Source organism: Trichoderma ghanense, assembly GCF_004382785.1.
Source record: "Trichoderma ghanense strain CCMA-1212 chromosome Unknown scaffold_15, whole genome shotgun sequence".
Lineage (NCBI taxonomy): Eukaryota > Fungi > Ascomycota > Sordariomycetes > Hypocreales > Hypocreaceae > Trichoderma > Trichoderma ghanense.
In genome coordinates, this window is record NW_027395678.1 from 91,644 (window position 1) to 105,844 (window position 14,201).

At 52.9% G+C, this 14,201-nt stretch overlaps 3 protein-coding genes across 3 annotated transcripts; all 3 read right to left on the minus strand.

The window, feature by feature from the left end:
* Positions 1–609: 609 nt before the first annotated feature.
* Positions 610–1,527, minus strand: CCMA1212_009107 (uncharacterized protein; the record flags this gene model as incomplete). The annotated part of the gene is made up of 1 exon (XM_073706207.1): positions 610–1,527. The coding sequence occupies one exon, from the start codon at positions 1,525–1,527 to the stop codon at positions 610–612; it is 918 nt and encodes a 305-aa protein (XP_073555259.1).
* A 1,770-nt stretch (positions 1,528–3,297) lies between these two features.
* Positions 3,298–5,436, minus strand: CCMA1212_009108 (uncharacterized protein; the record flags this gene model as incomplete). Its single annotated transcript, XM_073706208.1, has 1 exon — positions 3,298–5,436. The coding sequence occupies one exon, from the start codon at positions 5,434–5,436 to the stop codon at positions 3,298–3,300; it is 2,139 nt and encodes a 712-aa protein (XP_073555265.1).
* An 8,301-nt stretch (positions 5,437–13,737) lies between these two features.
* Positions 13,738–14,038, minus strand: CCMA1212_009109 (uncharacterized protein; the record flags this gene model as incomplete). The annotated part of the gene is made up of 2 exons (XM_073706209.1): positions 13,738–13,992; positions 14,024–14,038. The coding sequence occupies 2 exons, from the start codon at positions 14,036–14,038 to the stop codon at positions 13,738–13,740; spliced, it is 270 nt and encodes an 89-aa protein (XP_073555266.1).
* Between the last annotated feature and the right edge of the window lie 163 nt (positions 14,039–14,201).

The window sequence follows — 14,201 nt, forward strand, 5'->3', positions numbered from 1 at the left end:
AAAGCGGCAAGCGAATAGAAATCACTATAGTCAGAACATGATCAACAGCGGACGAATAGAGCCGAATCGATCAAGCGAACAAGTAAAATGGTCTCACGAGAATTAAAGAAGATGAATGAAAGTGTGCGGGGCCGGAGGTTCGTCTAAAGGCTCGCCTACGGGGGTAGTTATCACGGTCACGTTGCGATACGCGGTTGCACCTTCCTCGAGTGTTTATATCGTTGGGCGGGCAAACTCGCTCAACAATCAAATTCGTCTCTATCAGAACGATCAGTCTTATCCAATCCGAAGCAGGATGGAGCTCTATGAAATATGCTACAGTTGCAATACTATTCAAAGAAAATGTCCAAGTACCGATTCTCGTTGACCCAACATCTCCCCCTATTTGTGTGTGTGAGGATCTTCCCTGTGCGGTGTCCTCCATGGCAGCTTCCCAAATACTTACCAACGCATCTGTCCAATCGTAGTACAACAAGTCCAAAAAGCAGCTCGCAAAGCCAAATACAGTCAAAGAAAAAGAAAGATAATCAAAGGAAAAGGGGAAATGGGCTCCAGAAGAGAAATTCGTGCTCAATGCAGCGGAATCCCAGCCGCGTGTTCATTAGTTCATTACCTGTGAGACGACGACGACGACGACGACGGCTTGCGAGGGCGCCTCCTAGCCCTCTCACGCGAGGACTCGCGAGCATGAGAAGAGCGAGAGTGTGAGTGGTGGCGATGGCGGTGACCCGTCGAAGCCTCCTGCTGGAGAGCCGGAGCACGCTCGAGCGCAGGGGCGGGCGGGGGAAATGCAGCAGCCTGAGGAATAAGAGGAGAGAGGGATCGACCACGGCTTCGCTGAGCGGATTCGGGTTCCTCAGAGTAAACACTAGATGACGCGAGTGCCGAGTGGCGGCGCACGGCGTCCTGTTCGCTGGGGGGCTCGTTGTTCATGATGCCGAGGGCGTTGACGACGGGCGAGGCCTCGCGGCTGTATAGCCGGTCCTCCTCGACATCGTAGCCGTAGTTCATGGCCTCGGGGGCCTCGGGGGCCGCAGTGTAAAGCATCGAGACGAAGGCATCCCTTTCCGGCGCAGTGACAGCCGAGCCTCTGTCCCGAATCTTGATGGCCGCGCTCCTGGCGCTTTCGTTCATTCTCTCCCACAGGGGGTGGATCTGGGGGACGAAGGAGTGGTCCTGGAAGAGCTGGAGGATAAAGTCCATCCGCTGGTTAGCGTGTTCATGGGAACCGTCATGGCTGTTTGCTACGTGGATGGTGTTGCGGTGGTGCTTGTGGGATGTGCCGTGGGAGTGAGGGTGGGAATGTGAATGGGAGTGGGAATGGCGGTGGCGATGGCGATCGGAGCGATGGGAGGATTCGTGCCGAGAAGACGTGCTCTTGGAGTCCTTTTTTTGGTCTCTCCTAGAAGAATCCTTCCTCGAGTCCTTCTTTGAGTCCTTCTTTGAATCCCGCCTGGGCTCCCGTCTGGAGTCCTTTCTGGAATCCTTCCGGGAGTCCTTTCTTGAGGAGGAATGTCCGTTGCCCATTGTGAACTGCGATTAGCGACGAGGTTAGAATCTGTGATGCGAGTGTCAGCGTATCGGCTGGGTAAGCGATTGAAAGATATTGTCGTGACTTGTTGAGGCTTGTTTGTATGTGTTTGTGGTTGAGAGTGATGGTAATCGGACCCCCAGGCTCATCGATGGGCGGGAAGGGGCTGATTAAATGCACCTCGACATTGCTGGAATCGCAATACTCTTCCTGTAAAACTCTGGTTCAACGTCCATCTTCCATTAGTGATTCAAACAGCAAGACCATGGTTTCCCCCTTTCTTCGGTCGATGCTTGAACGCTGGCATTGTGTAGAAACAAAGATTTGAGGACTGTTTCTCCAAAGACTCGACTCGACTTCGGACATGTCATCCCAGCAGCAGTTCTTCATATGGCCATCTTTTGAACACGCACATCAGTTCACATGTATGAAGCTCTTTTCCATCACGACGGTGTACAATTTCGGCGCCATTCGGAGAAAATTTGAACAGGTATGGAATCGCTCTGTGTTGTGTCGCTTTGAGAATTGAGGGTGCTATTTTTTCTGCACAAAGAATGTCGTGAGTGGAACGGTGTTCATCAGCCCCGGAGCAGCGATATTGTTCTTTTGTTTAATGTACTCACGTTCATGTTTTGACTTGTTCATCGTCCAGAAACGTCCTTGCTTTGGGAAAAAAAGGTTGAAAGGTCCTTGTTGGTGAAGGGCATGTCGAGGTGTAGAGTCAAAGAGTGGGGGCAGAGAGGAACGGGAAATCTTGCGTCTCCTGGATCAGGCCAAAAAGGACAACTGCAAGTGAGTGATGTCCATGGCTCTCTACCAAGGAGAACAAGTGAAAAGAAGCAAAGGAACAAGCGCCTCAAGCAATATATCATCCATTTGCCCGTCTATTCCCCAGCACTAAGCTACATACCCGTCCTCTTGCAGAGTCCTTTTCCCCATCGTACCCGAGTGTACAATGCCGATTAAACTGAGGAACAAAATACAAAAAACCAACAAGCAAATCCGGGTCCTCCCATTTTCCATCTGCGCGCATATGTTTTCGAGCATTCCAGAGACAAATAGAACAAGAAACTAGCCGTGCTAGGCTTGCTTCGAGACAACGACAAATGACAGACCATTAACCGAGCTCGATACGCGTAGATTACCTCCCAACTCCTCCCTTGGGAAGGGTTAGATGTATTAACACACAAAAGAAAAGGAACTGACAAGGGAAAGAGGTGTTGAGTGATCGTATGTGTAGACTGAGGTGAGGACCATCTCAAGTCCGACAGCAAGGTAGATGTGCGCCCACGCTTTCGGCTGCGGTAAAAGGGGGTATTATCATTATTATTTCAAGGCAACAAAATGTATAGAGGGGAAAATAAACAGCCAAAAAGCACGCGTTGTTGCCCCGAGACGCTCCATGCCTGTTGAACGAACAGGATAATGTGACCGAGACACAGAAAAGACAATTAAGAAAAACCATTCGTAGTGTAGCGCAGATTCGCTGATGGATGGGAGAGAATTAAGGAAAATAGCTTGATGCAACGTCATCATGATAGGGACCCGATGCCTATACGGCAACAATAAAAGTGGCAATAAGTGGTAAAGGAGTGTCGAGATTTTTTTTTTCTTTTCTTTCGGAGTCTGTTGGTTTTCGCCGTTTGCTCTCTTCGTCCTCTGTGTCTCACTTCATGTTTTTTTTTTTTTTTTTTTTTTTTTTTTAGTGTTCATATTTCTTCTTTCTTTTACTTCTTGTTTGCCATTCGTCGCTCTCTTTCGCTGCATCAGTTGGCACCTGGGTTGCCGTAGAATTGGGCAATTCCCCAGTCGGCAGCCTGGTTGGACTGTTGCTGTTGCTGGCTTGCCGTCGTGTCGAGATAGGTCGAGCTGGCAATGCTCTCCCAGTCCTCAAAGAGAACAGGGGCGGGAGAGTACTCAAAGTCCATCATGCCATCTGTTATGGAGGGCGTGTGGCCCTGAGGAATAGGGGGGAGCTCCCGCTTGTCGAGGTGAAGCTGCGAGGCAGTCATCGGAGCGGACGCTGACATGTCGGACGAGTGCTGCTGGACCTGCGAGGGGAATGGCTGCGAGGGGACAAAGGCCGACGCTCGATAAGGCGAAGTGCCAAAGGGGTTGGAGGTGGCTGAGGGGGAGGACGCCAGTATCTGCTGCGTCGCCTGTGACGGCAGCGCCGCGAAGGACATGCGAGCATCCTGCTGCTGCTGCGGGAAGCCGGTCGGAGCGGCCATCATGTTGGCCGCAAACTGCGGCTGCGGCGACGGTGCGGGAGCGGGAGGTTGCGGAGTCGCAAAGGCCATATCAGACAGCTCAAAGGCAATGTTTACAATCCACTGGGCCTCGCTCTCGTCGCCGGAGAAGAACTCGAGCAGGTCCTGCAGCTGGCCGGGGTTTTCCTTCTCGAGGAAACCCTGAGCTCGCCCGGTCTTGCTCGGGTGCCAACTGAACTGGGGCCGGCGTCCGCCAAACTCGGCTTGCTTGGTCGAGACGAGCGCATCCCATGCGTTGTGGATGAGAGGCTGGTGCAGGAGGCCGTAGATGACCCTCGAGTGCATCCATTCGGCCTTGCCGAGGCCAGACTCGAAATGCCGGGCCACATGCTCAACGTGACGCTCGCGCGCAGGATGAAGAGCAGAACAGAAGCCGCAGGCCCAGTACTTGCGCTTGCGGAGGAACTTGACCACCTTTTCGGCATGGGGGCACGTCTTGCAGCCGTGGCACTGCTTGTGGTGCTGGTTGAACGAGTTGGAGCCCCAGAAGCTGCGATTGCAGCCTGGCTCGGGGCAGGGATACTTCCTCCATCGCTCGTGGAACTCGTCCTCGTGGCGCTTCCAGTCATACTTGCGCTTGAAGCTGGTCTCGCACGACGTGCACCAGTAGATGTTGGTCTTGTTGGCCGAGGAGGACGAGGCCGGGGTCATGGGCAGCGATCCCTGAGTGCGCGAAGACGATGCCGACGCCCAGGACATGGACGACCGCGCCGAGTTGACGGACCACAGGGAAGCATGGCCGGAGGAGCCCGAGCTGGTTGAGGAGACGGAGATGCGCGGACGGTGGTGGAGGTATGACATCGAGGGCGAGATGAAGGCCGCGGTATCCGACTTGACGATGTTGGCAGCCGGGGCAACGCGCGCAACCTGGGCCGGAGGCGCTCCGGACATGGAAGCCGGGGCCTGCGGAAGCACGGCTGCTGCAGCCCAGGCCCTCGACACATCGTCGGCGAAGGACGAGGGCTCTGTCTTGATGATGGCGATGGACGGCGGCGCGCCATTTCCGGGAGACGCCGAGGTGCCAATGGTGCCGGAGCTGGAGACGGCGGCGGGAGAGGTGGCGGCGGACGAGGCCGAGAGAGACGCGACAGGGGAGCCGTGGACGGCGGAGGCGGCCGGCGGAGGGGCGATTTGGTTTTGATTTTGGTTCTGCGGAGTCGCGGAATGGAGAGATGGCGCGAGGGAGGATGCCTGAGGCGACTGGATGCGATGCGAAGGGGATGCGGAAACGGGGTTGGACAGCAGCGGCGACGGGATGGGAGTCGAGGCAGAGGCGGGAGGCGTGGTTGCGGAGGCGGATGGCGAGAGACTCTGGGAGAGCGGTGACTGCTGGCCGGGGAACGAAAGCTGCAGAGAGAAGCTGTCGTCGTCGACCCATTGATGGAGGAGATCCTTGGAGAGGCCGGAATCGATCAGGACCTGGAGGTTCTTGCGCGCCTCGACGAGGACATCCTGGGCGGCGCTGGTCGAGTCCAGCGGTTGCTGCTGATGCCGTTGCTGCTGTTGCTGATGATCTTGCTGCTGGAGATGTTGTTGCTGCTGCTGCTGAAGGTGTGGCTGCTCAAACTGAGACACCAGTTGGGACTGAGGCTGGCCCAGCTGGTGGAGCGGGTGAGACTGAAGATTGGAGTCCATTGAGAAAAAGCGCCTCACATCTGACGGCCCTGCTTGAGCTCGCAATGGTGTTGTTCCCTCCTCTCTTGTCCCTCGTTCTGTTCCGTCCTGTAGTTGCGCCCTATCCCTTGCTTGCCGTTCTTCCTCGTCTTGTTCTTCCTCTTCTCTCCCCCCTTTGTTTCGGCGCAGGCAGGCAGGACAGTAAGCGAGTGGCGTTATGCGGGTCTTTGATTTTCGAGCAAAAAGTCAAGGATTGGGGAAGCGGACGGCAATTGTTCGAATAGAGGCGCAAGACACGAATTGGGACAAATTGGAAGAAGCGAGCGAGCGAGGCGAGGAAGGGAGAATCAACAAACGAGGGGAGAAGCGGAGCGAGAGGCCAGAGGCAAGAAACGAATGGACCTTGACGAATAAAAGCAATTCAAGTATACAGAAGAATAAAAAGAGCGAGTGAGACTCTTGGCGAGACAAGAGAAAAGAGGGAGCAAAGAGGGCGAGGCGAGAAGAAGGAAGAAAAAGAGCAGGGCGAAGGACAAGGCAAGGCAAGGCAAGGCAAGGTTTAGGGGAGGAGGAGGAGAGTTGGGAGGAAGATTGTGCGTGTGAGCGCGAGCAATTGGGAAGGTGAGGCCGGGCGGTTGTGGCTGCGGGAGGGAAAGAGAAGAAAGGAAGGAACGGCGTCTGCAAGAGAGTGCGGAAGGTACAAGGCGCGAAGTACCTGCACAGAGGTACCAAAGTACCTGCGGCGCGGTACTCGGTACCTGCTGCCGTACCCTTTGGCAAGCTCACTCGCGCGTCGGCGGACGGCAGCGGGGTACAAGGTACGGCCCCGGTACCTGGGCGCAGGTACACGTGCTAACGCCTGGCCCAGGCTCGCGCGGCGCACGCGTGCTAGCGGCCTCTAGCAGGGCCCAGGTAGCTTCTAGTACCTGTCTTAGCGCCTGAGCGGCTGCCGCACAGGCGGCTTTCAGTGGGCAGGAGCAGCGCCCGGGACAGCCCGTGAAATTGTAGCGCAATTAGGCGAGCGAAAATCAAATCGAGTGAACGAGGCCGAAGGGGAAAAAAATGATAAACAACAAAAAAAGGCTGCTAAATAATAGCAGAATGATGACCAAAGAGGGGCTTGCGTAGCAAATAGAGTGGCAGAAGCAGAATCAAGGCTAGCGTGGCTGGCTGGCGGTTGCAAATAGCCCCCAGGCGGTACTCGCTGGGCTTGTAGATGTCTCGTGTCGCCGTGGTACAAACAGTACCCGAGGCCGACGTACTGCTGAGGTACTTTCTAGTCTAGGAAGCACTGCAGTGAGCTTTCAACTCTGTCGGGGACCTGGAAAGCGCACCAGCACCGGGGACCGGGCTCTGGGCAGGGAGGCAAGGGAAGAAGAAAAAGGCACAGTGTTGAGTTATGTCAAAGATTGCCTATTCCGTATTCGTACCAAGTCTAGATCGCAGAGGTGTGGTCGAGGTTATAAGTGGTGATATTGATAATCAGACCGCTTGAAACAGTGTGATACTCCCGAATCGTAGCAAACAGCGCCAAACTGGCACTAGCAGCACCGACGATACGAGACGAAACAGTACTGCTGGACGGATTTGGAAGCGAACAGGGTGGGTGACTTTTATCTTCCTTTTTTCTTCTCCTTGGTATACTGAGGTGGGAAAGGGAAGAAAGAGAGGTGGTGCGATGGAGGCGGAACGGCGGAGGGGAGATGAGAGAGAGGGCGCGGGAGTGATGGAGGCCGTGAGCTGGAGATGGAGAAGAGAGAAAAGGTTGGGCAGAACAGGGGTGTCTCTTGTTTGTTCAGGTACAAGGCGAGGAGGAACCTTGACGACCATAGCGAATACAGAGCGCTGCTGCTGTCACTGTCATTGGCAGGGCATGGATTACCGAGTATCAATGCCTAATTGTCATTAATATGCAATCTATATTTGCTCTATGGCCTGCTCGGGACCAGGCCATGCCGTGCTTGCCCTGCGTGGAGAATGCATAACAGCCCGATGGAGATGGCGGGTTCTCATCAAGGTCCCGGAAGCAATACCGAGGCAGTAGTCTATCAGGTCGGGGAGAACCTCTGTACTCGCAAGTGTCTGGGGAGAAGAATTACAGCCCTCTACGGCCTTTGGGCACAAGTGGTGGGAGACTTGGTCAGGAGAAGCGGGCGTCCGGGATGGATACCCAGTACATGAACAGCAAGAGACACGGACTCGGCCATGTGTATGTTTGTGTGTATATTATACGTCGTATCGACGCTATATGGGTGTTGCAGCACAGCCGACCGATCAGCAGAAGAGAAGGATCTGGAAAGAGGAGACGGCAGAGTCACGAAGCCAACACGAGATAAGACGGCAAGACATGTCCCACGTACAGCTGCAGAGGAGCAACGCCAAAAGAGATAGCCGAGACTTAAACAAGGCGAGCAGAGTCAAGGGAGTGAGCCAGCTGGGGAAATCTAACTGCATAGCCCCATTGCCCAATGGATTATTTTGCTTCTCGAAAGCGCGCGGTCATTGGCGAAAGCTGACAAAAAGGAAAGAAAAGCAAAGAAAAGAAAAAGAGAGGGTGAATTCCTACGGAAATAAAGCCAGATGATGGGGGGGGGCGCTACTCCAGAGCTAATCCAGGCACCGCGCCCTTCCCCTTGCCTCATTCTGAAAGCTGGTCCGTCCCTCGTGCTATGATGAAATGGATGGATGGGATTTGTCTTCTGGAAACGCGCCGGGGGGGTCACTTGATGAATAAACCCCAAAGACCGTGCTTTGAATCGTGTTCCGCCCAGCCAGCCTTGGAGAACTAAGGTACTTCGTGCTCCTGTTGTCTTTTTCTTCGGGCTCATTTCATTATTACTACCTAGTATTACCTATGACTGTCCGCCGTGAGACGTGAGAATGGGCTTCCTGCAGCAGTGTTATTGCTCGTCTGGGCAAGGTGCGAATGCAATCTTGGCTTTGCACTAGCACTCGAGCCGGGGTAAATTGCTCGCAGCTCGTCATGGGGGAAGGGAAGCAGCATCACCTCGAGTGCATGTATTGCTGCATGTACGGGTACCTCATTTTTCTCTCGTCTGCGAGGTTTGCGAGGTGGTGGCAGGACCGGGCCCTGGGCTAGTCTCGCGGGGCCCTTTTAGGAGGATGGCCGGACCCAACGAAATGTCTTGGATTTGGGGTCCTTCTTTTTGTTGTGATGCTCCTGCTGCTGCTGCACGTCTCGATCGGCATGGACAGGGAGGGAGAGGAAGGGGGGGGGACACGGCAGATGGGGATGGGTCGGACAAGTGAGGAGAGGCAGACGAGAAGAGGAAATGAGAGACACGAGAGAGAGAAACACGGGGAAGACGAGAGAGAGAGAGAGAGAGACAAGTAAGATGGTGCTACGGTACCTGAATCCGTGCGACAATCTCACCGGTATCTTGCGTGTAGCAGTGCTTCGGATGCCTCGTTCAAGTTGTTGTTTTCTTTGTTTCTTTGGGCTGGAACGGCAGCGGATGGGGACGCATCGCGACGTGTGATTGCATGGACGTGTGCGAAGGAGGAGGAGTATGTGTGCAACCAACATTTAATATGCAGCTGCTCTAGTCTAGACACAGGCTTGTCTCAGTTGCTTCTTTGTTCATCACATTGCATACTGTACTTCTGTCCATCTGTGCTCCAATACTCGTCTGTCCCTGTCCTGCTCCTCCGTCAACCACTTACATCTCCATCGATCCAAACGCCGACAGCGGCATCCAAGGCACTCGAACCAGAAAAAAAAAACAAAGAAACGAAAATGGGTACATGATGAGCAAAAGAGCCATGACGATGCGTGCCCACTCCTGTCGCGATAATCCCCCGTGTTACCAGCAATAAGCAATCCGTGCCCCCTCTTAGCGGCCCTCTCACGGACATTTTGGCGTCTCCATTTTCCATTGGATCTCCGTTCTCCAGGCATGAAGCATGCAGCATGCGTCAAGGTTTTTTACTATTCCAAAATCAGCAGCCAAAGGGACGTGGTCAACGCATGTTGTTGTTGTTGTTGTTGTTGTTGTTGTTGTTGTTGTTGTTGCTGCTGCTGCTGCTGCTGCTGCATCTGCAGCACTGTACATGGTCCATGGATTTGCTTGATCGTCTTGCCATTAACCATGCGGGCACGCTCGCGAGGCAAGCCAACGCGAGGTGGCATTCAATACGGAGCCAGCAGGATGAGCTGAGATTGAGGTCAAGAGCTCTATTGAGGTAATGTTGTGTTCGAAATACGCGTTTACGTGGCTGTAGTCTCTGAAAGGGCCATCTTTTTCAGAGGAAGATGCTCCTCTCTGACTCTGTCATATTATGGTGTCTCTGCATCTCTCCCATCAAAGCCATCGCCGATTACTCCGCAGCCCAAGAAACCTTGACCTGCTGAACGGCTGGAAACGGAGTGAAATGACTGGTCCGGGTAAGGTGATATCGATCCCTCATCCCTACACGCTCTATTTTTTTTTTTTTCTTGTTATTTGGCCCTGTTACTCTTTTCTTTTTTTCGTTTAGCTCAGGGGTGCGGGTGTGCCCTCTGGGCTTGTGCGTGCAGAGAGGGGGGGGATCGTGTGTGCGGGTGTGGGAGAGCAAGCAGTGTGGCAGCAGGGATAGCCATGCCTCTTCGTCACGACGCAACAAGAACCGAGCAATAGGCACATTGATTTAGATTGGCACTAGGGAGCATCATCTCGAGCCAATGACGAGATGCCGCCCCCCCTGGCCCTCGTTTTTGCGCCAACACAAATTATGATGAGAGCAGCTGGACAAGAGAGAGAAGGGCACAGCGAACAAGAGGGAGACGAAAGAGTACAAGCCTCCCTCCCCCCCTGCTCAGTACCTACTGAAAGGTCGCGAAAGCTGCGTCCAGCCAAGACCGACGGAGAAGTTCGGCTGCCTTTTTCTCCCTTGCTTCATGGGAGATGGCCGATGCTCATATGCATCTCATCCATGCCGTGTCTGGGAAGTGTTGCGCTCGGCCTAGGCGGAGCTGACCTGGGCTTGCTTTTTTTTTTTTTTCGCTCTGTGTGGCTTTACCGTTATTGATCCCGGTCTGCTTCCGTTCCCTTGTGTGAACCATACAAAAGGGGGACGCCTTATAGACAAGCTGTTGGTTGGTCTGAGATCAGCGGACGAGGTGAGTCCATGTCTCAGCTTATTACCTGGTACGGAGTACTATTACTAAACATTTACAGAAGAAAACAATGAGCTTGACAGAGAATTTCAAGATTCTTTCAGTTGACGCCCTTTGAGCCTCAGTTTCACGAGCTGAAACCTTTCTGCGTCGATCACCGACCAGACTCGGCGCGAGTCAGGCACCATCTCGACACCATCTCCATCTTTGCTTTGTATTACTTTTTTTCTTCCCCCTTCCCGATCCTCGCTCGACTACTAATGCACCATGAAACACCACACTTTCAGTTTTAACTTCCACTCCTTCCAAGTTCTCATTCTCAGTGTCATTGTATGTAGTCATGGTTACGGAGTACATCTGCTTTCAACTACCCCTGGACTCACTCAATGAGGAAAAGAAACAAGAAACAAACATTGCGCTTGTACAAATGCCAAGACCAGACACGGTATTGGAAGCCGCACACCCGGAAAAGCTGCCGCACATCAATCGTCTTGAAACACTCGAGCTGCGGCTGAGTTTGGAGCTATCACCACTACTGCTGCTGCTGGGTTTTAGCACCGGCAAACTCATCGTGAGATGTACTTTGCCCCGATGTAGAGTCTATGTACCCACGGGATGGCTCATACATTAGACAATGTTTACTGTTCCCACGACGCTTTGTTTGGTTTCGGACGGTAACAAGCGTAAGCCCAAGGGCACTGGGCCGATCAGGTTGAAACATCAAACTCAACGCTCGTCATGGACTCTGCAAAGATGCTACCTAGTCCGACAGAGAGCAAGCGCAGGTCCATACGCGAAAGAACTCTACCCGGCATTTCCCTTTTCGCGTCATAAACGGGGATTCCCCCTGCCCCTCCTGGGGCAATACGGAGTCGTTCCCGTATCACCATCCCCTCTGGCCCCGTAAAGGCTCTACGCCGAATCGAGACGTGCCAGATCCCAGCATCACGGCTCGCTTCTGGGCTTCTATTTCCGTACCAAGCAGCGCTTCCCTCAGTAGTTGTCTACAGACACTAGCACATGTATGTACAGTCATCACTTGTTGTACTACAACTACTGGTAGTAGTCAATTACTCGTACTCGTACAGCACTTGTCTTGTGTTGCATCCGTGTTCAAGGACGATCTCTGACTCTTGAGGCCCTTCCAATGCCCTCAGGAACCCAGCCAAGCAGCACTGCAATATCAACAGCATGGGGCCACGATGCTTGTTCCAAGGTTGCATCTTCTGCACAGCCTCCTAACCGGCGCTGTTCTAAACTCATTGAAGTATTTTACTGCTTCTCGAAAGGGACTGAACCACGGACATCGAGAACACTCAGAGAACCGAAGCTCCAGAACAGACCCCATGCTCAAAGACCCCGGTGCAATCAGTCTGTCAGAGATAGATGGGGGCACTGCCTGTTCGCACCCTTTCAAATTTCTTCACAGCGACAGGTTCGGGCAAGAGCCGAAGCTTCCAGAGAATCTACATCTCATATTATCTTGAGAATTTCGGATATGATGTCAGTACCTGTAGCAACAAACAACTTGAAGATGCACATTCCAGGTTATCCCAGAGCCCCGTTCAAAAGAGGAAGCTCATCTCACGATTTGCACGCTCACGCACAATAAGCGTCTTACATCAAAGCGTTGCATTCTCACAATCCCTAACCCCCCCAACCCTTAACAGGAACTCCGAAGCGTCCAACGTTCCCACGAGGCTCTACCCTCAACCCCAAGCATTGACCCCTTGCCCGCCTTCCATCAACGAAAGCACGTCAATCAACGGAAGACAGCAGGGAAACGTGGCTTTCAAGATTAGTCGAGGAACCGCACAAGCCAACCGGCGCGTTTCCCTTGCCGAGCTTTACTTCTTCGACATACCCCTGCCAAGGGCCGAGTCTAAGGCTGCCGGCTCCTCCTGTCATTTGTCGTCATCGTTGCAAAGCACATGACACGAACACTGAAGCTTTAAAGAAAAAAAAAACAAGAAGAAGAGGAAGAAGAAGAAGAAGAAGAAAGAGGAGGAGGAGGGGTAATGCATTCTGCTCCTCTTCTGTGAACCGATGTATTTTGATTCCGGACAAAGTAATGTCGAAGTGCGCATAGACACATCATTCTGTCCCCCTTCAGACGAACCCTCGTTCCTCCTCCTCATCCTTCACAACACAATACACGGCCAATGTATCTACAGACGCCAATGCATTTACGGACACTTTCCCTTGCCCATCAAGCTGTCAAAGATCCTTCAATGTCAACGCATGAATACATCCAATTCGAGAAATTTAAGACAAGAATAGAACAGCAAACGATCCACTTCCCGCTCCCGGACACGGGCGGGTCCCTTCTCCCACGAGGAAAAACGTGTGAAAGTGGGAAAAGGGGGAGACCCTGAACATATCGGAATACGGAGCGAGGAAATGAAGAAGCATGAAAGTTTCAATAAAGTTGCATGATTAGTGTTGCAGATGTGATAAAAGTGCAGCTTGCTAAGGGATTGATAATCGGACCACATGGCAATGCCCGGGATCTCAATCTTAATGAAGGGAGATGGGGAGCTGTGATTTGAAACCGAGGAACAAAGTTTCCGGCTCGACAAGCAGATGTCACGTCATGTCAAATCACAATCAAGTCAATTGGGGTTTGTCTCAGTATGCGAAGTGTAAAAGTGAACAGACGTAGTATATTCTCTGACATGTTTTAGATACCAGCACCGCCGCCCCCCCCCCGAATTACACAGCAAGCAGCACACATAGAACCCGATAAGACGGTACAGTACTCGTACAAAGGAAAACAGGAGCGAAAGAATCGCACACGAACGCAGAATAGTATCTCCTTCGCCCAGTAGAGGAAGAAGATGTAGAAAAGAAGGCAACAAAAAGGTATAATGACAGAAAAGAAGCAGAAAAGCGCCAGCCGCCAATACCGAACCGCATCCTCCTCGCATCGTCCCATAAACATCGTCCCCACATGCCTGTATAAGAAATAGTCCTGGAGCGGAGATGACACCTCGCATCTATGACGGAAAGACCACATCCCGCCGGTTCCCCATAATATGAATGTTTGCATGAACCTGACGATGGATTTTGCCTCGGTATCCTCAAAGCTTGTTCGCCCGTCATCTCCGATCCGACAAGGACAAGGGGCACGGAAAGCCTAGAAGCAAGCCGGGGATGCTGGGTATCTTGTTATCGTGTATTATCCTCTCGCCCAACCCTTGCCTCGTTTAGGGAACAGAGCGAGAGCGGGGGGGAAGACGCAACAAGATGATGCCGCGCATCTGCAAAGAAGGTCCAAAGATATCGTCTCTCCACTCGTATCTCCGCGTATCCCGGTGTATCCGTCGGGACGGTTGCCTGTAAATGCAATGCCTCCATCGTGATGCCGGTCTCGATGTGCGCCTCTTCTCCAACTCCTGATAACGACAAGGTTGAACCGCCAGGTTTTGCCTCAAATTGCCTCCCCCTTCATATGTAAACAGCAAGAGAACATGAGCCGAGACGCCTTTTCCCATGAGCCCGGACCATTCCAGTCCAGTCCAGTCCATCTAGTGAGATCCGCTCCCTCTCAAGGCCAGATCCGTGGCACGTACATCTCGGTATATTCGCCAAAGAGGCTGGATGGATGTGCATGTGCGTGCTCCGGTAGCACCATTATGTCGATGGATATATAATATATGTCAGAGGGATC